The sequence below is a fragment of the Cyprinodon tularosa genome, unplaced genomic scaffold (assembly GCF_016077235.1).
Source record: "Cyprinodon tularosa strain WSP-4 unplaced genomic scaffold, ASM1607723v1 ctg270, whole genome shotgun sequence".
NCBI lineage: Eukaryota > Metazoa > Chordata > Actinopteri > Cyprinodontiformes > Cyprinodontidae > Cyprinodon > Cyprinodon tularosa.
In genome coordinates, this window is record NW_024038975.1 from 1,865,150 (window position 1) to 1,891,636 (window position 26,487).

At 36.8% G+C, this 26,487-nt stretch overlaps 2 protein-coding genes across 2 annotated transcripts in view; one reads left to right on the top strand and one right to left on the bottom strand.

The window, feature by feature from the left end:
• The window catches only part of col4a2 (collagen, type IV, alpha 2), an 80,172-nt gene extending 75,745 nt beyond the window's left edge, over positions 1–4,427 (bottom strand). The window contains exons 1-4 of the mRNA XM_038289610.1: positions 4,299–4,427; positions 3,958–4,028; positions 3,722–3,822; positions 3,587–3,638 (exon numbers count right to left, since the gene is read on the bottom strand). Of these exons, the coding sequence (XP_038145538.1) occupies positions 3,587–3,638; positions 3,722–3,756 (87 nt within the window). The 5' untranslated portion in view covers positions 3,757–3,822; positions 3,958–4,028; positions 4,299–4,427. The remainder of the gene's footprint in view (positions 1–3,586; positions 3,639–3,721; positions 3,823–3,957; positions 4,029–4,298) is intronic.
• col4a1 (collagen, type IV, alpha 1) overlaps positions 4,203–26,487 on the top strand; it is a 73,187-nt gene continuing 50,902 nt past the window's right edge. The window contains exon 1 of the mRNA XM_038289611.1: positions 4,203–4,479. Within this exon, the coding sequence (XP_038145539.1) occupies positions 4,390–4,479 (90 nt within the window). The 5' untranslated portion in view covers positions 4,203–4,389. The remainder of the gene's footprint in view (positions 4,480–26,487) is intronic.

Genomic DNA, 26,487 nt, shown 5'->3' on the forward strand with positions numbered 1-26,487 from the left:
CAGCTTAACAACTATTTCCCTTCTTGCTATTCAATGAGACTCTCATAGACAGAGAAAACCAAGTGTTGTAGCACTCACCTTTAGGATGCACATTAAAAGCCCATGCTTTTTTTAAAAGACATATTCACGCACTGACAGCAAACGGTTGACGAATTTCCTTTAAACAAAAAATAAGTTGGTCTTTTCATACGTTAAGATCGGGAGGCAGAATCGTGTTGCATACATTTTAAAAACCTTCAAATTGTGGACAGACCTAATTCATAAACCACTTTACTGGTCATACTTACAACTCAAAGCACTGAGCTACATTTACTAAGTCACACTTCAACACTTTGACACATTCATACAGAGATATGAAAACTGATAGGCAACTTCTGAGTTCAATGGCTTGCCCATGGGTAAAGATGATTATTCCTACGTTCCAGCCACAGTCAAGTAAATGTAAAATAATTATTAAATTGATTTATATGATTTTAGAATAATAAGATAAAAGGCTGTCCAGCGACAGACTGACGACCTGTTCACCATTTACCCCGCCTTTCAGCCATAGACTGCTGGAGATACCATGACTGATAAGTGAGAGAAGATAGATGGATGGATGAAAGCTAAAAGCCAGCAGCTTATTTGAAATTATGCATATCATACTCCATGTTCGAAAACTTTTAAAACTACATAATTCACTAGTTTCTGCAAACATTGTGCCTCCATACAAAATATTGTGAAATGTATGGCAATTTTCACTCTTACACCATTTTACACTACTTACTGTTTCTGTTGGTTGTTTCTTGATCACAGCTATGGCCACCCAACTCTTATATTTTAAGACCAATTATAAAACTATGAGGCTGTTGATTGGTGTTAACACCATACACACTACCTAATTTCAATAGTGTAGATCAGGGGGTCTTAAACTCCGGTCTTTGAGGGTGTAGCTAAGAGGGATTCTCCTGAGAAGGAACATTTTCCTAGAGCTTGTGTTTTTAAACATAATATTTAAGGAATAAAAATGGACAATACAAAATGTATACAATAGCAAAGGGGGAAATTATCAGCAACAATTCATGACCTACATACTGAATGTAGCTCAAATTGTACAGTAATTATGTTGGGATTTCTTCATTCATTGTACTGACATAAAATATGTCAAAGAAGTGCTGAACCACAACAGGAATTACTGCATACAATAACATCACCTATCTCTTTTTTTGGCCCCAGGGAGCTTTTAGATTTTTTTTTCCATATTTCAGTCATCAAATATAAAGAAATAAAATGCTAATTTATTGGATATTTTAAACTTTCTTAACAAATAAAAAGGCTGAAGAGTGAGGGGTGCAAAATGAATTGCCCTTTGCTTTCAGTGCAACAAAGTCTCTCCAGAAGTTCAGTGAGCATTTCTGAATGATCCATTGCTGACCTAAATGACTGATGATAAAAAGAATCCACCTGTGAGTAATCAAGCCTTGTATAAATGCACTCGCTCTGCTATCGTCTCAGAGGTGAGAGCGCAGAGAAGATCATGAAGAACAAGCAGCACACCAAGCAGGCCCAAGGAGCACAGTGCAAGCGATAATATTGAAATGGAGAGAGTATTAGACCACTGCAAATCTACAAAGACCAGGCTGTCCCTCAAAACTTTCAGCACAAACAAGGAGAAGACTGATCAGAGATGCAACCAAGAGGTCCATGATCACTCTGGATGAACTGCAGAGATCTACAGCTGAGGTGGAAGAATCTGTCCATAGCACAACAAGTAGTGGTAGACTGCACAAAGCTGGCCTTTATGGAAGAAAGCCAAAGAGATATCCATAAAAAGTCTTGTTTAAAGTTTGCCACAAGCCACCTGGTAGACCCACCAAATACGTGACTGAGGGCACTCTGGTCAGAATAAACCAAAACCTAACTTTTTGGCCACATTGCAAAACTTCATGTTTGACGTGAAAACAACAAAGCTCATCACCCTGAACGCACCATCGCCTATGTTAAACATGGTGGAGGCCACACCATGGTTTGGGCCTGCTGTTCTTCATCATTGACAGGGAAGATGGTTAAAATTGATGGGAAGATGGATGGAGCCAAATACAGTACCATTCTGAAAGAAAACCAGTTGGAGTCTGAAAAAGACTTGAGACTAGGATGGAGTTTTATCTTCAACAAGACAATAATCCGGGATAATAGCTACAGTAGAATGGTTCACAAATGAATATATCCAGGTGTTAGAGTGGCCAAGTCAAAGTCCAGACATGAATCCAACCCAAGATCTGTGCTAAGAACTGAAAACAGCTGTTCATAAATACTCTTCATCCAGCCTCACTGAGATCCATCTGTTTTGCAAGGAAGAATGGGGAATGTCTCTCGATGGCAAAACTGATAGAAATACCCCAAGTGACGTACAGCTGAAATTGCAACAATAGGTGGTGCTACAAAGTATTAACTTAAGGGGACTAAATAATTTTGCACGGTCAATTTTTTAAAGTTTTGTTTAAAAGTTTAAAATATCCAATGAATTTCCACTTTGTGATTGTGTCCCCCTTCTTTTTTTTTTTATTCAACCAACAGGTTACATTTATAGTATTTCTATTAGCTTGCACATAACAAAGATTTTAGGGACTTTGGTGGGAGGTGGAACTAAGTTTATTTTTCTATCACGAAGTTTAATATTTGTTTTTTTGCTTGAATGGACCGATTTCGGAAATCACTATTGGATTGGGAAATCTCTTGTTTTTATGTCAAACTCAAATGTTTCTAATATGGAGAATTAGGGTGACAGGAATTAGGACAGACTTTTTAAGTTAAAAGTTTACAAGCTGTAATGTGAATAAAGATTAATTACATTTCATCAAAACTCTGGTAAGCGGGCTTCAGCTTGAGCTGCGGTTTTCTGCTTGGTCCGAGTGCTCGACGTATATCTTTGTACTGTAGTGTAACAATGTTTTTGGACAGTAAAGCACGCAAGGGACAAAAATGGACATTTGACAAAGTGCAGGGAACCCCCATAATTATATCCATGCAGGGTAAAGTCTCTCACATTTAATACCAAAGTTTTAGCAGGTCAATCCAAAACTTTAAAGTGATTTGTTTGTAGTGTTAAAAATGAGAATGAAGAACAGATAAGAAAAAGATAATTGGAACCGGAATAAAAAGCTTTATTTATAATTTTACCTTTAAGAATGCATACAGAGCTAAGGAAGGTATCATGCAGGAGACAGAGGTCATGATCCCACTCCCACCCCCTTGGTGCCAGGTCAAAGGGTCAGGTGTCTCCCATCAGACATCAAGAGCTCATCTTTTTTTTTTTTTACTTTGTTAAAAAGCTCATAACTAAAACTTCAAACCATGACTCAATTTTCTAACATCTTTTTTGTAGAGTTTATTTATTTATTTTTTTTATTTACCAATCATCCTAAGAAACGGAAGAGCCCTCCTACTGAAGGAACTCCCCATAGCAGACACTCCCACTGGCAGCTGAAAAACACGAACAACTCCAAGCAGCACAATTCCAACCCAAAAGGAATGGGATTGATTTTCTATCACTATTGTCAGCAGTGTGCATTTTTTTGCAGTGAAAAAAAAAATCTATAAAACTTACAGCTTGCGCTCCAGAGGCGATGATGGCGATGTAAAGGCAAAGAAGCAGCAGCCTGTTAAATAAAACACACTCTTGTAAATCCTAATGAATAAAAAGCAGAAAATGAGCTAAATTCTTAAGTTACTGATGTTTTACCTCAGGTTTGTTCCCCCTCTGTGCTGCCTTTGCATGGTCCCACTGCTGATCAAACTCAAGTCCCCACTTTTGGATGCAGACTTAAAGCATGTTCACTCAACCTGTTGATTGCAGACGCAATCGGAGTTCATCATAGAAGAAAATAATGTGATTAAGCAATTAAAATTTTATATAAACCAACAATAGTTTGAAATCACCTTCATACAGAAGTGCATAAAATACTTTTTATAACTTACGGCTGCCTTAGTAACGCGCGTCCTATTGGAATAGAGATGTCACAGATTGGAGAGAGGGGTTAGTACCAGACCTAGAAAAGACACGGAATCATCCCCAGTGTCAGGAAAAAAAAAAGGGACCCCCAAATATCCCACATAAAGCCCAGAAGTGTCCCGAGTAGTTCCTCTCCGTACAGAGAAAAGTCAAAGTGTTTGAAACAAGCAGTTTTAGACTCGGTCTGGCTGGGAGAGAGGGTGGTCGTTTTTGGAGGAAGGTGGGGGGTGTGGTGCAACGGGAACAAGAGCAAGTTGCATTGATCAGAAGTTCACATCGTCTCGGACAAAGATGCAGCCGAACGTACCGTCTGTGCTCCGCAGATAAGCTGTGAGTTTAACCGAGGACAGAGGAGCGGGTTGAAGGGGAAGCTGTTCGCGCGCGCCGCACATCCAGCGATGCTGTTCCAGTCCTGCGCGCTGCAGCCGCAGCTGCTGCTGCTGCTGCTGGCTGCGCTCTGTTCCACTTTACATGTCACACAGGCTGAGGTGAGTGCATGCAAACTTTTAAATAAAAAATGTGTTACACATAGAACCTAGCTTTTAAGTCTACATTTGACTTTTTATATCAAACCCTCAGTTTAATTATACATTTAATAGGCAAAACATTGTTTCATCATTTCTAAGGACCCCTTATACCAAAATCATAGTCATGTACTGATATATTTATTTCTAAAAAGTCATTATGTTAGAAACATGGCTCTTTTTAGTGGTCTGAAACTTTCAGAGATCTGCTCAGTTCAGTCTCCTTCACCTCCGTTGGACTGATCCATAGAGAAGGAGGAGAAGGGAAGAGGGTGGGGCCCAATATGCGCCTCCAGTAGCTAAACTTTCTGTGTGGGACTGAATGTGTAGGAAGTTCTGGCAAAGCAATAAGAAGCTTGGAACATTGTGCAGTTAATCTTGTTAGACTATTAAATCGTTTTTTAATGTTTTTGTTCCCTTTACACTTTAAAAAAACATTTACCTACATACTTTTTATTTGTATGTCATGTATAACTGTCATCTCTCTCATGGCTTATGTCAGTGGTTTTAATCCTGTTTTTGCATAAATATAAACTATTTATGCTATTCAAACCTGAATTCTAGTCAGTACTGTTTGTTGATTAGTGTTTTTTATTATTGATATTGTTATATTTTAATAGAAATTGGAGTCTTATTTGCGTTTTGAACAGAAAAGGTTGTAGAAGAACATCTATCTGTAAACACTGAAGTTTGTATGTTATGCAGCAGCTCTGATACACTGCTAAACTAAAACTGTCCTAATAACTCTGGAAAGCTTTTGATCGTGTTTTAACTTAATTATTGGATTTTAACCAGAACTTACATATTACATAAATACTACATTACATGAAATCTACTGTGTAAGCAAAACAAACTTTAGATAATGTGCATTTGATCATTTCTACATTTTCCTATTTCAGTGTAATCATTTTTAACTGACAACAAATATCCTGATGTGTTTGTTGACTTTAAATCAAAGTACAATTTATGAAATCCATTTATAATTCTGAAAATACAACATTTAAATAAATTTTTTCATGACTGGATGCTTCATGGTTGATTCCGGCCTTATACAAACAACTACTGGCAATGACTGGTGCCCTGGATGAGCCCCGCCTTCTCATTGACAAACACAACAGTGCATTACCCACTCCCTCAAAATTGTCTATTCTATGCCCATGTATGGGAATTAATCAGAATCATTCATTTAATAAATATAGAGATTTGAATGGCTTGTAAAATTATGTTTTTCTAAACCTTTACTGTTGATAATAGCAAAAAAAAATTATAAGAGAATAAATGCTTATTTTTGTGAGTTCTGAAAGAGAAAATAAAGATTTCATGAATTCAGAGTCTAAATATCGTTATGGTTCTCCCCTCTTGGACTTTGAGTTTTTACTTTTCAGTAATCTTAGTAATTCTATTTTGTTGATCTTTGGTTTGTTTTTTTCCTTTTTTCTGTGATATATTTAAGTTACTCTCTGTTGCCCCTTTGTGCCAGTCTCCTTCTCTAGCTCCCTTCTAGTCACTTCCATTAACACCTGCTCCATATCAGCTGGTTACCCTAGTCTTTGTTCTGCCTCCCATATATACTCTACCTGTGCCGGTTCCTTTTTGTTACTTGGCTCCCTGTGTGCGTTTTCCCCTGATGTCTCCTGGTTTTTGGTTCTTGGATTTTGTTTCTCGTGCCTTTTTTTTTTATTAAACCCAGTCTCCCTTATCTCTGCATTTGGGCCCTCAACCAACCTCCACTCTCATATTGACAAATATGAGAAAGGTTGTTCTGCAAATTAAAGAAAAAAGACCAGACCGGAGACTGATCATAGTAAAATAGTTATTTTTTTTAGCGTAGAATTCTGATGTTTTGAAACAGAACCAGCTTCCTTATTCAGACTCACTCTGAAAAATAACATTTTTCTGCTCTTGGAAGAAAAACTAAGCAAATAAAGGAATGAAATAATAAAAAAAAAAAAAACATCCAATTCCCTCTGAAGCATAAATAGAGTGATGGAAAAAACTGCCCTGTGACACAACATGTGATATTTAGTTATGATGAAACCTCCTACCATTTATCTGCAATGAGTTAATACATTTTTTTTTTTTTTTGGATTGCCATTAGCCACATTACGCATTGTTACAGATAACATCTAAAACTTGGAAGATATCAAATTACATATGAGATGTTAAAAAAAAATCTTTAGGAAGCTTAAGCCGCGCATAAACTGTACGATTTTTTTTTGCCCTTTCCAGGCCTGTTCTAGTGCAAGAATTTTTTCAATAGGGCCAACTTTGAGCCTCGACTTTGTGCGTCATGTAGTATACAGGGGGTAACGAGGGGCGATTAGCCTCTCACAACCACCTCCCAATCAGGAATCGTAAGGTCTGGAGAAAATCAAAGATTTTTCTATTCAGTAGACCCTCATAAGGTTTTCGTGGATAAATCCTGCCGTTGAAGCAGAGCTACGAGCTGATTTACCAGAACCTCGAGCACTGCACATGTGCAAACAAGGGAGTCCTCCTTGTTCTTCATGATTGACGAGTCCGACCAGCGCCATCTTTCGGCGTTTGGTTTTTAGTCATGCAGTTTAGGAACGCACATTGTGAGCTGTGAACTTTAAAACCCTACAGTTTCATCTTACAGTTAAAATTGTAGCTGCATACAATAATTGAAAATTTTGCACAGTGTATACCCAGCTTTAGTCTATGCATAATTTTATTTTATGTTTATCCTGCACATTTAAAAAAAAAAGTTAATCTATGATAATTATCCTAACAACTAGAAGGTAAATCATAAAGAATTAAATGGTGCATTGATGCTGTTTCATAAGTGAGTATGCCCTTAAACTACTAATGGCTACTAGACCCATTTGACTCCATTTAATTTTTCTTTTCTAGGAATCTGGCAGTATCCTAAACCATGAATTGGGAATATTGGTCCACTTTTCTTTGAAAAATCCTCCAGCTTTATCAGATTTGTGAGGAAATATTTTGTCAAAAGCTCCCTTAAAGTGACACTGCAGATTTCTGTTGCTTTTTTTAGCCATTCCAAAACCTAAATCTCCGCTTTTGTCAAGCCATTCTGTTGTTGGTTTTGATGCAATCTTTGGTCACAGTGAAGCTTAAAGATAAAATCCATCTTCATCTTTCCTGAGATCTGAAGGTGTTGAGGCACAACTGGCAGCTATTAAAAAATGTTTATGGGTTATTCAGCTTAGAAAGGATTAGATTAAATTGAAGTCAAGTATACTTAAAGCATGATGCTTTCGATGTTTGACGCATTAAATTATTTGTTTTTTAGTGATGCTCATGGTTGTTTTTGGGTGAGTCTTACTGGACCTTTTGGAACGGTTGTCAAGCTCTGTTTAGCAGAACATACCGGTAATCGGTTCTCTCTTACAAGGTTTTTGGGATATTTTAAACCAGTCTGGATGTTTTCTGTGGAATAAAACGCTTCTGTCCAGCATTTCTTATCCTTAGATATAAGCAGGATACAGGACGTCCCTATATCCTATAAGTCTTCTAGTGTTATTTTCAGCCACTTTATAGCTTTGATTATAACGTCTATCTTGTCTTTTCAATAGTACAGTATCTCACAAGCTGTAGTTTGCCTTCACATTTTTTGTAAATATTTTATCATGTGTTTTCAGAGGAAAACATGATCAACACACATGCATAAATTTGTGAACTGCTGGAAACAACATATTAAACAAAAATGTATCAAGACCTTTTAGATTGGCTGCAGACGTATTGCGTTTTATATATATATATATATATATATATATATATATATATATATATATATATATATATATATATATATATATATATATAAATTCCTGAAAGGTCAAAGTGATTACACACATAAAGTTGCAAAAAGCAGCTCTGCTTTTATCCAGCTTTTACTTATATTTTAGATCTCTAACCACGTAACAGATGCAGAACATCTGGACTAAAGTTAAGTTAGTATCTGGCTGAACAACTTGTATCTGATCAGATGACACCAGTGAAACTGGAGTATTTTAACACTCTGGATTTATTGTTGGGAGTTGAATGTGTTCCCATCCACCCATGGGAGGTCCACAACTGGAGCTTTGCTATCCTCTCATGCCTCCCATTAATCCAAAGCTGCTCTGCTGATCTTTTATCCAGGACAGTTTGGTTGTTGCAGACTAACTAGGCTAACCAGCTGATTTCAAACTTGGCAGAACATTTAATATGATTTTTGTAGTTTTCATAATGAGCTTCAGTTATTTTTTCTTAGACATTAACATGTAGAGACACATGACACTGATGCAGCATCAGCACCTTTGGACTGGGTCACAGTCGCCAGAAACGTCTGTTGAAACACTTTAGGGTCAAGTGAAGATGCACCAAACAGTGTTATGACCTTTGACCCAAAGCAGGTCAGGCTGACATCAAAAAAGCTGCAATCAAAAGATAAGAGGCAAGATTTCTTCCCCTTTCCTCTCTTCTCGACATACAGGAAGTGAAACAACGGGGGCGATTTTTGGCTCCAGCAGACCTTTGCTTACTAGTTTTTCTTGTGATTCTTGGAATGTGAGGAAATTACTCATGTATTGATTTGATTCCCACAAATCAGAGTCTCTCCCATGGTAGGCATTTATTCTGGTCAGAATGAAGCATGAGTTTTTCCAAGAGGAAGAAAATTCCTTGTATGAAATTTAATGTGTGAGTTGTGAGACGACAACTGGGAAAGATGAGCTTCTTTCCGCCACCAAGTTTAAAACTTAATGCTGAATGGCAGCATCAATGCAACCTCAAAGTGACTGACAGAAGCAGCATTTATGTTACTTCTTCAACAATGTGTTGAAGGCTAAGGTTTGATTTGTTGTTCTTGCTGTCCATAGCGTTGACAGGGCAGGTCTGATCCTGTAGACAGCCCCCCACACGGCGGGTAACAGCTGAATCTTCCCCTGCCAATGACCACCAACCGAGTAATGCAACCCTGGGAGTTCACAACCTGTCTGCTGTAAAAATGACTGGATTTAGAAGAGTTGTGCTTGTCGTTTAGTCCTTTTATTTTAACAGGCGTCGTTGGGTTACGAAGATAACTCTCCTCTGACCTTGTTATTTAAAGACCTGGCAGGTATGTCATGTTCTCAGCTGCCTGTGTTTGTCTTCCTTCTTTCTGTCACAGAAAGGAGTAGATAAGTACTTTAAAGTTGTAAATTATGTTACAATTCCTTTTGGTCGAAGTTCTGCATCATGAGAGATGCATTTGTCTCAGATCTGTCTTAGCTACTGTTTTCTTCTCACACAAAAACACCTGTTCTCTCCTCCACACATATTTTCCACTCCAAGGAGGGGCTTTACCCTCAGCCTTGGGATTGGTTAATCTCTTGAGGTGTCTGGTGGAGGCTGAAAAAGCAGTTTAGCTATTCCAGTGTGTAATTGGTGAGTCATAAATGACATTTGTGGTTTGGACAGAGATGGTGAAATGGATATGTCCATCTGACATGGAGGTTGGAAGTAAAGAGTGATGGAGGGGAAGGCTGCTAGGAGACTGTGAGGAGGATACAAGGTTGTGAGACCCTTAAGTGGAAAAATGTTGTTTGGAGCCAGTGATAATTCCCATGACAAATCTTTTAGTCTTGGTCTCTGGTCTTTGACCAAGACATTGATCCTTTGCTGCCAAACTGTCTAACTGATCAAATCTAAGACAACGGTTAAAGTATCTTTAAATTTATGGTGTCCTTTTTAACGCTGTATAAACTTAGTTTGGGTTTTCTTCCATTTGTTAATTTAAAAAAAGGATTTCTTTTGTCTCAGCCTCACAGTTAATAAGGTGTGTAGACAGTGTTTATGTAAAACAAAAGGCTTTATTTGATTTTCATAGCTTTTCCAGAAGAGCAGAGCCAGCCTACTATGTGACTGCTCTATTCATTCCCCTGAAAAATTGTGAAGTTTAGGAGCTCAACAAAGTCTGCCTTTTTCTATACACGTCAAAAGCCATTAATTCGTCTGTTTTTCCATTTATCGATCAGTTGTCTGCGAACTATCACTGGCTCAGGAGAGAGACGCACACATCCCTCTCTCTCGCAACACTCTTCAGCTTACTCTGATAAATCTTGATGTATTTACAAAACTGAAGGGATAGATATAATCTCCCAAACAGGTTGTCTGTTTGCCCCTAATGTCTCTCTCAAATAGTCAGGATAACCTCTAAAGGGAAACACTCATCAGTCTGCCTTATAATTTTCTCCTACTGGTGTAGAAACAACTCATTTCAGCTGTGTGTCCAAAATCTTGATTTTATTTACTTTATCTATTTGCCAGTGTCATGTGTAATGTTCATAACATAGACACATAAGGTTACATTAAAAACCGAATTTTCTGTTTCACCACAAACTATACCAACGTCTACATGTTGGGAGATGAGTCTCCGATATATCAATCCCACTTATCTTTAAAGGAAAACCAGAACGCTGACCCTTGACCTTGAGGAAGGAATCCATCTTTTCACATTTATACCATAACCATAGACTTAGCAACGCTGTCTGGCAATTTCCCTATTGGCTTTGAACCAGTTTAGTGCATGCTGATGGTCATGCCTTGAAGAAACCAGGAGAACCATATTATGTAAAAAAGATGAACAGGAAAATTCCTAAACCAGAAAACCTCCTCTCTGTCACCAAAACTTAGGTTCATGTCCATAAACAAAACAAGCATGCCTTTTGTACATGCGTCATAGCAACATCAGCCAAGTACAATTAAACATAAATTGTATTCGATGTTAATGCATTTTAATGCCGCTTGTTGTTTTTCATCTTTTATTCAGTGTTTAGAATCAGTTCTTGATTGCACACAATCCTCCAGTCCTTTCATACAGATATAGTTGGAGGTTTTCCTTTGAGATGTAGGTACTCTGATATCATTATGCTGATGGGGCAGTAACCGCTTATTATTTCCAGATGCTGAGCTACAAATTTCAAGATAAACTTAAGAATCATTTGACATGTGCTGGATTTAAACTTTCCTGTGTTCTTGAACTGTCCCTTTCTATCAGCCTCCAACATCACAGGTCATCTTTTGGGCTAAAGGCTTACCCAATCAGTAAAAGTAACACGCCTATGAAAAGAAACTACTATGAACACAGTGTAACTCTGGTTTTATTGACTCTGGATATGGTTTAAATTAGTGTTGCACCGATACCGATACCAGTATCGGACAGGGCCCCGATACTGCCCTAAAATGGTTGTATCGGTATCGGCGAGTACAAACAAATAGGGCACCGATACCATTTTGAGAGCCATAAGTTTATTCAACTATTGTCACCCATTGCAGGTAGGCAATAAAAAGTTCTACTGGATTCACTTTGTATTAGATTTTTTCCTGCTTCACAAAGGTAGGCAGCAGCTTGACAAAGCCATGATGGCAATAATTTTACATTGTTATGGTATTGGTATCGGCCGATACTGCACAGCTAGGTATTGGGTATCGGTATCGGGGCCAAAAAATGGCATCGGCGCAACACTAGTTTAAATGTGAACTAGATGTGCAGATTGTTAGAAGATAAAGGAGCCATTTTGCTTATTTGCACTACCATTCTCTATACAAAATTCCACAACTCTGACAGCATTTTCATGATTTCTATACTTATACAAACTCTATTTCAAATAAACTTAAAACTTAAGTTGAAGAATTTGATGTATAAGAAAAAGGTAAATCAGGTCAAAGAGAGAATATTTGGGCAAACCACAACTTCTGTCATGCCAATCTTCACTGTTATGATTACCATCTAATGCCATCTAATAGAATATTTTCAAGTACATAACCAGTTCTAATACAGGTTTGATAAAAAAAGCTCCAGAAAAAAAAGCATCTTAATAAAATACTTGGGGTATAGTAGTTTTGCCTCTTTGGCAGGTTCAACCTTCTTGGATTGTTATTGTCTTCACTATAACAGTATTGTATATGGCAATTAGGGCTGCAACTGATGACTATTTTACAAATCAATTTATCTGTGGATTAATTTTTAGATTATTCAAATAGCAATCGGATAGCCAAAGATTCATTAAAGAACACTTTTCACGAAATTAAACCAGGTGAAACACAAACTGTGCTAAGTAGGCTGCTTTGTCAGCTAAAGACATGACATTAGAGTCCCTATAGGTTAATCAATTTATAAATTATTTGAAGATTATTTCAATAATCAATTAGTAATGATTAATACGAGTTGTTTTAGTCTTAGTGGCATTACAAATATAACTATTATCTAGCACTGACTCTCCACCCGTTAACTCTTAATATGTTAATTCCAGTGGATTTTTGGTTTCTGTCTGCTTTCTCAGTTTTTAAAGTTGTTGTCTTCAGTCCTCTTGTTCTTTGTTTTGGTCTCTTTCAATTCTAAGAGTCTTAGAACCAAAAAGACCTGCTGTTAATAATGTGTTTATGTCTAAAGGATGAAGCAATAAAAAATATTAGAAACTAGGTCATCTCATACGTTTTAGTTTTAATCCACAGAGAAGCCTTTTAATCTGTTTTTCTTAGGGTTTTATAACATCGCTGCCCTGTTGGAGTCTTTCCTGAAATATTATGATAAAGTGTATAGTTAGCTTTAAAAACTGTAGATACAAAGCATATGGGCCATTTTGGATTTTTTATTGTTCAAGTCCCGGTCACACCTTGATGATTTAGCCAGTGTGTGCCTGAAGTGCAAAAATGCTGGCATACGTTGGATAGATTTTGGATAAGTTTTGTACATGTTATGAGCATGCTGGAGTACGCTGAAACACACTGGCACACATCAACATACAGCAAGTACGTACTCCGGGTGCATTACTGATTAACGGGACATTAAGCTGTCGTTGGACATAAGTTCTGGACTTGTTATGAATACGCTATGTATACGCCCAAAATTGAAAATATACAAAAAGTTCACATATGCCAGCATGTTAGAAGATTCTTGGACGTCAGGCATAAGCTGTCTAAATCGACAAGGTGTGACAGGGCCCTCACAAATGGCTAGGCTTTTATTTGATGAGACATGCAGTCAGATGGTTTGAATGCTTTCTCATCATCACTGTTTCTAAAATCTCAGCCCTGCACCAAACAACCATGAAGACTGCAGCCACTTTAAAGAAAAAGAAAACTGAGTGAGTTAATGTTTGAACATGTTTTTACTGCAGCATTTAAAGTACAATGGAGTTTGTTCTCATAAAAAGAAATAAACAAACAAAGATTTAATCAAACTTAGATGACCTAATTAGTATATTCCACAGGACACAGGAAGAACTAAACGTTCCTCATCTGGTAATCAGAAGATCACTTAATGACTTTAGAGTCCGACAAACCACAACATCATGCTGTAGTGTTTCAATAGAAATTGTTCTTATAAAAATCTTGCTTTGACTGTGACAAAAGAAAATTAAAGTATATTGTTGACTCATAGTTTTCAATGTTGTAAATAAAACTCTGCATTCCAACCTTTATTTTTCCTTTACAGACACAATCTTGGGCCATTTTTAACCTCTTAGGCACACACAGGCCCTGTTATACATGTAGCTCACTCTTAATATGTCTTTCCGAGCTTCATTCAAAGTTATATTCCACAGTTTATGTTTAATGTTGCAAAGACTTGCAAAATTAGGCTGTTTTATCTGAAAATTAATCATGCATTGGTGCCTATAAGCCAGTGAAAAACTTTTACGTTACTGTTTGCAGTGGCTGATGATTACGTTTCCTGAGAGATGTAAAACATGTAGAAGTGTTGCTATTCAGATTTGATGCATGATACAGTTGGTCAAGTTTGTTGCAAAGGTCCACTTCTTTTCCTTCCTTCTCTATAGACCATCAGGTATTCTTGGTCTCCTGAATACCAGGTTTGGTACTCAAAGGTCCAAGCCCAGTAAATGCAAATGCTAGGAATAAAATTGAGAGAACCATAATAAAGATTAATCTGTATGATAAGTGCTGATGCACTTTTGTTAAAATGTTAAATACATCATTAAGGTACAGTTTTGAGTGGCACATGCTTCGTATTTGTCCTATAAATGGAAAGCGTTATGTTTAATTTCTTTCAAGATGTTTTTATTTTTATTATTTTTAACTTCTCAGTAAGTACTGTAAGCTGAGCATAATATTCAGTAAATCCATATTTTGTGGGCTTATTGCACATCAGCTTGGACCATTCTCCCTATCATAGCTATGAAAACTTAACCTTCTTTTTTTACTTATTACAAATTATTTGGAGAATTGATCAAAGTAGCAGAATGTGATTCCAATCCTGCTGTAATTCAGAGAACCTGAGATGACTTGTATGTTGCTCTCCTGGCAGAACAGATGCTTTATTCATCATCTGTCTTTCTTGTGTCTGTAGCTGGCTGGTCTTTCCTTCTGCACAACATTGTTTCAAAGCTGTTTTTGAATGGCTTACCGGTAATCAGATAACCTAATGGAGGACACAAGCTAAGCTATTCACATGATGCATCTCAGAGGAAGAAGATACCCAATCTCTTCATCTCTTTAAATGTGGAAAAATTACAGCAATATCAATGCAGAGCATTCTTCAGGGGTCTTGCAGTAACTTGTGGCATTGTTATTAGGAATTCAGCCTCAGTTACAAAAATCATGCATGATTGATGTGACTGATGATAAATTGTATGGAAAACTGGTGATCAAAAGAGGTCGGCTTTGTCCATATGACGAAAAATATGTTATACAGGTTCATCTCAGGATCCTTGATTGTCAGTTAGCCAGTGAAACATAATTAATGGCAGAATAAGAAAAAGTTAAAACAATTCAAATAAAATAGCATGAATCAAATAGTCGCTTTACAACACTGACCAGCAAAATTTTAATGTAATTAAAGTACTTCCAAAAAATGTTATGATGAATTTTCAAAGTAACTATCCTACTATCCTACCCTGATTTTTTTCATAATCCCTTTAAAAAGAACACATCTCAATGTTCTACTGCATTTTGCACCATATCTATTTATTTATTTTGCACTGCACTGAACCTTTCCATATCAATGCCTTTTGCATCATGACTTTAAACTTTTTCTTTTCTCCTACGCTGTTTACATTTTGACCACCGCTGCACTTTATAAATGGTAATGTTCACTTCACTGCTAAGCTGCTCATTCACTGTTTAATAGCTGTTAGCATCAAAATTTTGTTTTGTATACACACTGGGCCGGATTTATCAAGATCCAATTTTGCGTGCAGTAATTTGCGCTCGCAAACTGGAATTTTGCGCGAGGGGCTGAACCATGGTTTGCGGGTGATTTAACAAGAGTGATTGCGTAACTGGTGGAAGGTGCAAAACTGTATGAGACGCCCTATTTAAATGATGGTTTTGCGCGTTTTGTGGTTTGCGGCAAAGTAGTTTGTAGTCTGTACAAACTAGTGCATTAAGAAATTTAAATCTTACAGTGACCCCCAACAAAAAAAATAAATAAGTAAATATATATATATATATATATATATATATATATATATATATATATATATATATATATATATATATATATATATATATATATATATATATATATATATATATAAATTGGCAACCTTTATTCCCTAAGGTGGTATGTGCTGCAGTAAAAAAAAACAAAAAAAACCTGTGACTGTGGATGAGATCCCCGCAGCATTTGGCACGTTGCTCCACAGGCGCAGGGGGAGAACCCCGACCCCGTCGGACAGCACTTCTGAAAAAACGAGATTAGGAGATCCCAGCTCTCGCTGCAACCGTACGCTGGAATGACCCAGATGCAAAAAAGTGCAATGTTGCAAGGAGTTTTGTGATATCTGGTATTGCGTGGGTCCTCCTTGTGGCTGGCTCCAAATCCATTCGGAGTTCCCCCAACAGCTCCAAAATGGCAATGCTGGATAAACGATATGTTTTGATGATCGTTTCCTCGTTCATTGCAGAAATATTCACACGGAGTGAAAAAATGCGTTCTCTGCGTCTCCTTGCTTCATTTCCATGTCTCCTTCTTGCGACAATAACCGCTGCCATGTGTGCGCAATTACGCATACAGACCATTTGCACCTTCTTTTGAAACGTGTTAAATATAGAGTCAGATACCGTTAGCAAAATTGCGTTCAGGTTTGATAAATCACTTTGCGAGTGCTAAATTAATATATTTACATGTTCTCCTCCCACAAGACGCACTTTAGCGTGTAAACGCCCCATATTGCATATTCATTGCAGAAAAAGTACTAAATGGATAAGAGGCGCTATTTAGCACGTTTTAAAGACCAAATCCTTTTAGCACGCTGTTGATAGATCAGTTTGTACATTTTTTAGCGTGCGCAGTGAAATAGCTCACGTTTTAATACACGCAAACCTTTGATAGATCCGGCCCACTACTGTGTATACAAAATGACAATAAAGTTAGTCTAAGTCTAACCATTGTTGACTCATGATACAATAAGTTTACCACAGATCATTTTATAGTGAGTCTTGCATGTAGCTGAAAACCACATTTTTGTGTGTTATGAATAAATTGCAGGGCTGCAAACAATATTTTTTAAACCAAAAGAACAAATAGCAATTAAAAACATAACAAAACCCAAATCTGGCTGCTATTGCATAGCTCCAACTGATAACAATGAGACCACAATGCTGCAAGAAGAATTTAGTATGTGAGAGCAAACAAGTGATTAGATACCAGTAAAAAAGTAAAAACTCAAAATCACAAACCTTCATGAGAAAGACTGCATGCTCTCATGCTTTCACTTTACACACGTTAGAGCATCGAAGCACCTCAAGGATGTTCAAACAACATAAGGCTCTTGGTAATAAGTAATATAAATAATAAAAACAAAAAACAGCTTTGTGAACTTATTTAGTGAGAACATTCCGTGATTCTTGGTGGTTTTAGCTCAAGAATGACCAACCATAAAGCTGGGCAAGCACTGTACAATATTTTCAATCGTTGTACTCAGCTACAGCTCAAACTGCACAATGAAATCTCAGGGTTTAAAGGTTCACACATCATGATGTTTGTTCTTCAACTGATGCGGTCTAACTGCTCACACCTACATCCAAAAACCACATGTCGGACTCAGTACTGAGAGATGGCGCTGGTCGGACTCGTCTATCTGGAAGAAGAACTCCCTTGTTTGCACATGCGCAGTGCTAGAGGTTCTGGTAAATCGGTTCGTAGATGCTCGTAGCTCATCTTCAACAACAGGATTTTCACACGAACACCTCACAAGAGTTGATTGAAATTTAAACATGTTTGATTTTCTCCTGAGCTTACGATTCCTGATCGGGAGGTAGTCGTGAGAGGCTAATCATTGTGAGAGGCTAATATACTACACGACGCAGGAAGCACAATGAGGCTGAAACTGAGCCTGATCGAAAAGATTGTTGCACGACTGGAGAATTGGCCTTAAAAGGGCAAAAAAAAAAAATGTTAAGTGCGTACCCAGCCTTAACAGAATTTTTCACTTTATCAATTTGTGTTCTTCTGCACGCTAGCTGTTGGATTTCAAATCAACAAGCCTCTCCTCTATAGACACCATCTTGCTGTTTGGTGCTCCAAACACTCACTACCCTCGGAAGAAACTGATTCAGTTAAAGACAATTCAATCGATCATGGTAAACAGCTTCATCTTGTCTGTTTCGGGAGTGGTTGAGATTTCTCATTTGGGATTTGAAGACAAGAAGATTTGAAGTTAGAAGCAAAATCTTCATCAATTTTGTGAACACTGCGATTCTGAACTCCCTCTCTCTCTCTGGTATTAAGCCTAGTCCTCTGATACCAGAAAACAAATCAAACAAAAGGCCTTGTGGAAATTAAAAACTCTAAATGGAAAGATCAGAACACATGTCATCCTTGAATACCTCTAACATTGGTTATACAGCATCAATGTTTGAAGACCAAAAAGGGAACTTAGTTAGTATCAGAGAATTGAAGTGAAATGATGAATCCCGATGATAAGAAATAAGTAATAGACATGATTGAATAATTGCAAGAAACTGTCTGACTGATTGATTACAGACTGAAAAAAAGACTGACAATAAATATATATGCATTCAGTCTGATTTATTTTTTGTTTTACATTATTTACATATCCTGTGTCAGAAATGTCTGGAGTGTAAGTATTGAGTCAGAAAGTCACAGAGGCCAGTCCTTGTCTTTAGGTACTGACATTCTTCCCAGATACTGTTAAACTTGAGGCAGACCCAAGCCTGGCCCAGGCCCTTCTTGTCTTTGTTAGCATGAAAGGCAAGGAAGAGGCCTTCCTCCTTAAAGAAAGAATGGCTTTCTTATTCCCATATCCGGTGGCTGAGTCCAGCACATTCATAGAGAAGCTTATGGCACATTAATTGAAATTCTAGAGTAAAATGAAAATGAACCGTTCAACTACTTCTACCATTGTATAGTTCAACAATTTCGTTTATCTTCTTGTCCCAAACTATTTATTCATTTAGCTAAACAATTTATATGGCAGGAAAAGAGTGCAAAAGTGAAGAGATGTTTGGGCAACTTAGCGCTCATGTTCCTGTGGAACTGGAGAGGACTTTATCTTTTTAATTATGCAAAACAATGACTGGCCAAATCTGTGGTGTGTGGGCACATAAACAAACTTCTGCAAAGCAAAGGAATAGCCCCTTACATATATAGACCATACTTGCCATATCTCAGGCTAGTCTGCCAAAGTTAAGATTGAGCTAAAATGTAATTTTATGGAATAAGTAAAAAAAAAAAATCACTTTTCAAATCCCTAGACACGGGTATAGCTTTGTGATATGGGTGGAGTGTGTGTTTGTGCACTTGTTGGAGCTGGAAAGTCCCATCTTATTCCAGATGAGTTGCAGAAGTCTGTTTTTTATGTGTTAACAGGGGATTTACTTTGCACACATGCACATCTTGACATGCACATTCTAAGAAGAACTGGACAGAGTTATCAATATGACTTTTAAGGTAAATCACCTTCTAATGGTCTGGGTAGGGGTCATAGGTCACAAGATGATCCGGCGAGGGTCATTTGATTGATGAAGGAAGGATCTGATTTTAGGGCAATCAGCTTTCTCTGTGATATAAGGTAGGGATAGTTTAGAGCTGTCTGATACATGTTGACGAACTTTAAAATGCACCAAGGCTTCAAATAAAACCATCTGTTCTTGATCATTTCAAGAATGGAATAGTAATGAATTATACATGTATCAGGCTGTTGAAGTAGCAGACTTAGTGACTCTTTAGGCTTAAATATCTCCTCCTTTCCCTTTATTCCATCCATCTGCCCACCAGGGAACCTCTTGATTCCTTTCACATTTTATTTTACATGTACACATAGACCCAAGCACACAGTACCACGCAACAAAGCCTGGGGAGTTTAGTCAAACGATTTTCTCACACCATGGGAAACTGTATTCTGTTTTTGTTTTAGTTGGAGATTCTATCATACATAGGTGTGGCAGAGGATTATAGATTAGTTCCAGGTGACTCATATCAGAACAGGTATAGGTAGAATTATACCTGCTGTTGTGCCTTTTGGTAAAAAGCATGTCCTGTCAGGTGAAATGAAACTTAGCTGCTTGTTTACTTTGAAAAGAATCATGGGAAGAAGATATAATTAGTTAAAGCAATTAAAAAACAACTGGGCAGACTGGCGGAAAATGAAAGTTGTTGCTTTACTCATTTCTGAAGCAATGAGTTGGGGTGGAGCTTGTGGTTGGCCAGGGCCCCCAATCATTGTCCAGCACTGTGTCCACCTCTTTAAGGCGTTTTGCTGTTTCCATGGGAACTGTATTTAATCTCTCTAGAAACAAGCAGTCCCCCTCTAAAAAAAGAGGGTGGCAGGACTGATACTCTAAGGGTTGTCCTAACTAAATACGCAATTTTAATTGTTCGTAAATATACCATAACCCAACAAAAATACATTCACAAATTATTCACATCAATTTACAAATATTTAAGATTACAAAGGTGGAATTCCTGCTTTTTTCTCGAATGTTTGTGTTTTATCCTTTTCAGAATTCAGCTGTGTATTTAAAGACAAATAACAAATTTTATGTGTTTTGCAGAACGATTGCTTGTTTTAGCCAACGTAGATGTAACGATATATATGTGTATAGATATCTATTAACAAAGATTCCATAAAAATGGTTCCATGGTTTGTTTTCAGTGATTTAATTAGAAGATACAGATGTTTTCCTGGTTCATTTTTCCTGTTGGTACATAGTAATTAATGTAGATGGACCACGAAGTGCTCTTGGTGCCTCTCAGTTTTTGGGTCACCCCATAGACATATTGGTTTCTGCCTGTCCACCCAGGAGGGGAGTTAAAATCTTTTAAGCTTTTGAGCTTCACCATTAGCAATGATACAACCATCTCCACACCGTTTAAACTCGTTTTTTTTAAACTTAATTGTAGTTGAATGGTATTTATTTAGTTGACTTTTTTGATAATGTTAGATATGAAGTGAACATGACTATCTGAAGTTACACATGCTTAAAAATAATGACTGTATTGTGTTATTTAAATTAATATCCAGTCATTGTATCTTTATTTCCCTTAAACTATTTACTTCCTTGCCTATTTCCTTCTGTCTGTAAGTTGTCATGTCATGTATTTCTGCATAGAAACAAAAACACAATGAATCCTGCCTAACTTTAATTATTTGCAGACTTTCACCACGTCTGGAATTGATCTTGTTTATGTCCATTGCATGTACGTGGTTTTATTTAGTGCCAGCTTGAGCTGCCTCCATATGTTTGAGAACTTTTCTGCATTGATAATCTGCTTTTGGTTACAGAAGCCTTGGATAATATCTGTGGTGTGAATAATTACCTGTTGGCTGCAGAGTTGTGGGTCATGTTTTGAATTAGGCTGTAACCATGAAAGTGCTGTTAAACAGCCTTTCTGTTTTTGTTTTTTTGCAAAAAGAGAATATCTCTCAGGTTCCAAACTGTCATCTTGTTCCCATTTGAATCCTTGATGTATAACTACTGAATCTCATGCAGTATTAGCCTGAGGTAAGCAGGCTTTGCAGCGGACCACTGGGCCAGTTGTAATTATAAAAGCAAAAATAGCATTGCATAAAATAATAATTTTATTGTGTTAGAATGAAGTAACCTATACATTTATCAAATAAAACCAATTTATTATGTACTCTTTTCAATTTATCATTAGATTGCTTGTTAATTTAACATTACTTTTTTACTGCTAAACTGGTTTTAAGAGGGCTAATCTGCATGTTTTATGTGCAACTGATCAAATAGCTCTTTCCTAAGAAAAGAAACTCTCTAAACAGAGTCAGTTTCCCTTTTATAAAGCTTGATAGAAACCCAATTGTCATTCTTGGTGCCAGTGTGGTCATCTTTCTTTGATAATGTTGATCTAAATTAAGAAAAGCTGAAAACTAGGGTCATATATGTATCTACAGAGACCTTTCTGGTCTTTTTTTTAAGTTAAATGCAAAACCCTTTAAAGTTGTATCATAAATCTTGAAAGTAGGTAGTTCTGTAAAAAATAGTAATGACTGGTGAAGTTTTTAACATTTTTATCTTGCAGATAGATCATAATTTTTGCATCAGGTTTGTATGCACTGCCCATAACTCTCCTGTTATTAGCCACTCATTAGTAACAATTCCTGTTGTATCCAAACAGGAATTGTATGTTTTGTGTGGATCTTTATCTGACCTGTTGCCTGTCCAGAATAAGGGGTAACCCACTGATTGTTGGAGGCCACCCAGCAGTGGATGGTACCTGCTTGCACCAGAGAGGACAGAGAGACATTTTTGCACCCATGGATTGTTAGATGGGTAAAACACTAACAAATTACTACCTTTTAACATCATATTGCTCCAGTCTGATGTTGTCCAAACCTATAGTGTTATTTGGATTAGAAAACATCCTTAGATTTTCTAGTAATTGGAAACTATTTGGAGCAGCTTGTATTTAGAAATTTTTTGGTTTTATATAGGACAAAAAAAAATTACTAGAGGTTAGTGCTTGACAATATTAGCCTATTGGTCCGGGTACAGAACATTCTGGACAGGAACAGGCAGAGCCTGGTTTTAAAGGTCGTTTAGAAACAATCAGGTAACTATAGAAAGAAAAGCTCATTTTTTTATTTTTTTTTATTTTAAAATATAAAGAGCTTTTTAGGACATGATAAGGGGCATTATTAAAATACTACTACTTTTTCTTGGCCTATATGGTTAGAAGGTGTGTGGCATTATGGGACTGCCACGAGTGGTGCAGTCAGTTTTAGACCAGGTAGACTTGAGCCTTACCAGACTGGCTTTTCTGTAAGTATAACTGAGACATATTTCTTAATTTCGGCTGATACGATTTCAATACCGATATAAACAAATTTAAACCCTGTGAAAGACTGCTAAGAAGGCAAACTACAGAGGCCTTTAGAAACATGTGACATTTATTTACCCATATTAAAAAAATTCTTCATTTTATAAAAAAAACTTAAACTTTAATCATAGACTAATGTATATTAAAATTGGAAATGTAATATAGTTCTTTAACTAAATTATACTGCGACATATTTTGTTGATGAAATATTGTCTTTTCTTTCCCCACTAATGATAGGGATATCTTTATTCTTTTGCATGTATTTTCCTCTCAGTACTTATTTCAAAGCTATAACATGTTGTACCTTTCATCCCTTGTTTAGAGTCTGTCAAAACCTTGGTTTTAGAGAGGTGGTTGTTTAGAGCAAATATTTTGAACTGTACAGTTGGTCAGTGGTTTTTGCAATCACATTAAAGCAAGAAGGTCTCTTATTTGACATTTGTGTGCTTCAGCTGGACACAGTTTGTTTTTCTCTAAATACTTTTGTTATTGAATCCAAAACCATGCAGATAAGGTCAACTCTGGGTTCTAAACGAACCATATGAGTGACTGTCACCACTTGCACCCCTCTGTGATATCCCACAGATAGACAGGCAGCCTCTAACAGTAGGTAGAAACTTTTAAGGTGGCTGCAGAATTTTCTTTAACCTCTAGATCTCTTGTTAAACGTAATTGTTGTTGTAGTTTAAATCGATCCCCAGTGTTTGCACTTGCTATACTGTAAGCTTTTTATTTGGTTAGGTTTGGTTAGGTTAGGTTTGACACATGGTTTAACTACAGTACAGAAACTATTGGAGGTTAGGAAAATCAATGGTTGGTTTTAGACGGACTCTGAAAACATGTAACACATGTTACTTATTCCTTATCTATCTACAGATCATTAAAAAAAAACCCAAAAAGCCAAAAACAAACTTCCTTAAAACCATTACAAAGTCATCACATGCTAAGTAGAGGAATAAATATATATTTCTCTGAATAAAATCCTGTGTTGTGCTTTAAATCAACCAGTATGCTTTTTGTTTGTTCTGTTTCATTAGATGCAGCTATCCACACATAAACACACACACATGTGCTTGTTTACAGAGCAAGAACCTTTGTCTTCCAAGTATGGCAGTCAGACAGAAAAATCCCCTCCTCTGCTATTTTCTTCTCCCTCCTCTGGCCTCAGAGCAAGAGAAGGCCACTAGGAATGCTTGGGTGGCACAGTTCAACCATGAGCTAACCAAAAAAATGATCACCCTCTTGTTTCATTTATTGTTATCCTCTGTTTTTAGTCAACATCTGTTAAGGAAAAACGTGTGTTTCTTTAAATGAGTGAACTACAACTAGTAACCAAAGAGGGGCATAATATCATAAGGTGACATGTTTTTATAAGATTTATTTTTACAGTTTATTTACCCATAATTGTCCCATTTCTCTATACCCTATTAGCCCTACTGCCATTTTGGTACCCAAAGGCATTTATAGAGTAAAACTATCCTAACTGTCTCCATATGGAAGCTGTAATCTATGCTGAAATGCAGTAAGTACATTTATATGGATGACTTGACCAGGTTAAACATGTAAAATGCTTCAAATTGGCTGTGACAGAGCAGGATCCCATTTTGCGGCTCATAATGAGGATTCTGTGTACAGAAGATTGCCTTGTAATTGTCTTCTAGGAATTTTATCTGAGTTTGAGGGAAGACAGGAGCCTGTAAGCTCCACTTCAGCATGTTAGGAGAAAATTGTGCTGTGTAACTGGGCTGGTTACTTCAGTCAGTCTACGAGAGGACCCAGATGTTTCTGTGAAAGTTCAGATATGTTAACAACTTAGCCAGTATGCATAATGTTTACTGCTGGGACACAGAACTAAAATCTCATCGGATGTCATCAAGGGTAATTAGATGAGCCAACTTGAGAGGCCAAACAGCCAAACGCCCAAAACACAGCGCAAAATGTAAACACCAAAACGGTGTGATGCAATAATATGGCTAAACAGACAGGACAGATCTGTATTTAGAGGGATTGTGACAGTCTAGATTGCATGAATGTTTGAGGTTTATCTTATCCGCCTTCTGATATATGGATTCAAACCTGTCAAATCCACCTTTTATGTTAAACGTAGACAGAAAAAGTGTTTTGGAGTATTAAACTGGCCGTTTCATACCTTACAGTATAACGTACTTCACAAATTTAATTTAATTTTATTTATTTATTGGCTTTCATAGGGTAGTGCATATTTATGAGGTGAAAATAAAAATTATTCCTAATAAATTATTGTAGAACAACCTAAATATGGACCATTTGGGGCTTACAAGTATCATGGGAAGAAATGTGATTTCTCTGCCAGTTCTTTCCATGCATTTATAGCCATTGAACAGCTGTAGCATCCTCTTGGCAATAGGGAAACTAGGTAAATGGATTTGTGAGGAACTGCATGGAACTTTAACTCCACAAACCCTCCCTATCTCTGATGATTTGCTTTACTTGTTCTGATTGGTTGGGGATGCAAAAAAAGGTAATCCTTTATTTTTTCACTGGATACATATTTCGCTGCCACGACAGCTGCAGTTCTTTTGGGTTATGTTTCTTCAATGCTGCCAAAGATTCAAAATTGGACTTAAGCCTGGACTTCACTTTGCTCATTGCAACACATGAACATACTTTGATCTACATCATTGTGTTGTAACTTTGTAATGTGTTTATGTTTAAAATCTTATATTACCTGTCCCTGCTGAAGAAGCATTTAAATGTTTTGCTAAAAAGTTTAATTTTTAATGTGTCCAGCAAACTGTTATTACTTCCCTTTAGACTTTAAGCAAACTGCAAATGAAAACTTTGAATTGCTTTCTTTTAATAATAGCTTTCTTCTTGCCAGTGTTCCATTAAGTCAGACTTGTAGGATGCATGTCTGCTATTGTGATAAGTTTTCACTTACGTTTATGATTTCTGCTTTTCCAGAGTAATGATGGATCTTTTTTGGATGCTTTTCTGGTTATTTCTGTCCTAGCATTTTCTGTCATTTTCAGTATATAGTCATGTCTTAGTGAATTTGTAGTCTTGACATATTCGGTTTCAGATAGATAGATTGAGCAGTATGATGTGAGAAATTTAGGGGTGTGAATATTGTTTTGTAACAGTTTTTATATAAATGTCCCCACAACATGATCTGCTGTGTCATTCGGTCTTGTTTGTGATTGTTAGTTAATAATTTCCAACAAAAGTCTGATTTTTTAAAGGTACAGCTGTACTTATGCTGTTCACAGTTATACATTACAGTTTTAGACCATGAATATTTACTTAAATACTTTTTTCTGAAGGTATATTATATGAAAAATACAATGTGCAAAAAATTAAATAAATTATGGCTTGGTTATTAATGTATCACTGTAAAGAAGAGAAGGCTGTTATTTTATTTGTAAAGCAATTTGAAAACAAAAAAAGGATATTCCATAATTTTACCATAAAATTTATAACAATTATGATAATTATTCACTGAAATATATAAAAATGTGCATTTGTGTTGTACTGTTGAAAGTTTTAGAGAGTGGGACTACTGCTTTAAACTGTGCTTAGCAGTAAAATCGGGCTCACACAATTATTGCAATAATAATTGCAATGCGCTTGTGTTCTGAGACGGTTGCAAGTATCCGGTTCGATCCCTCCTGGGAGCCTGAGGAAGACCCTTAACCCCACTTTGCGGCTCCCCGGGTGCT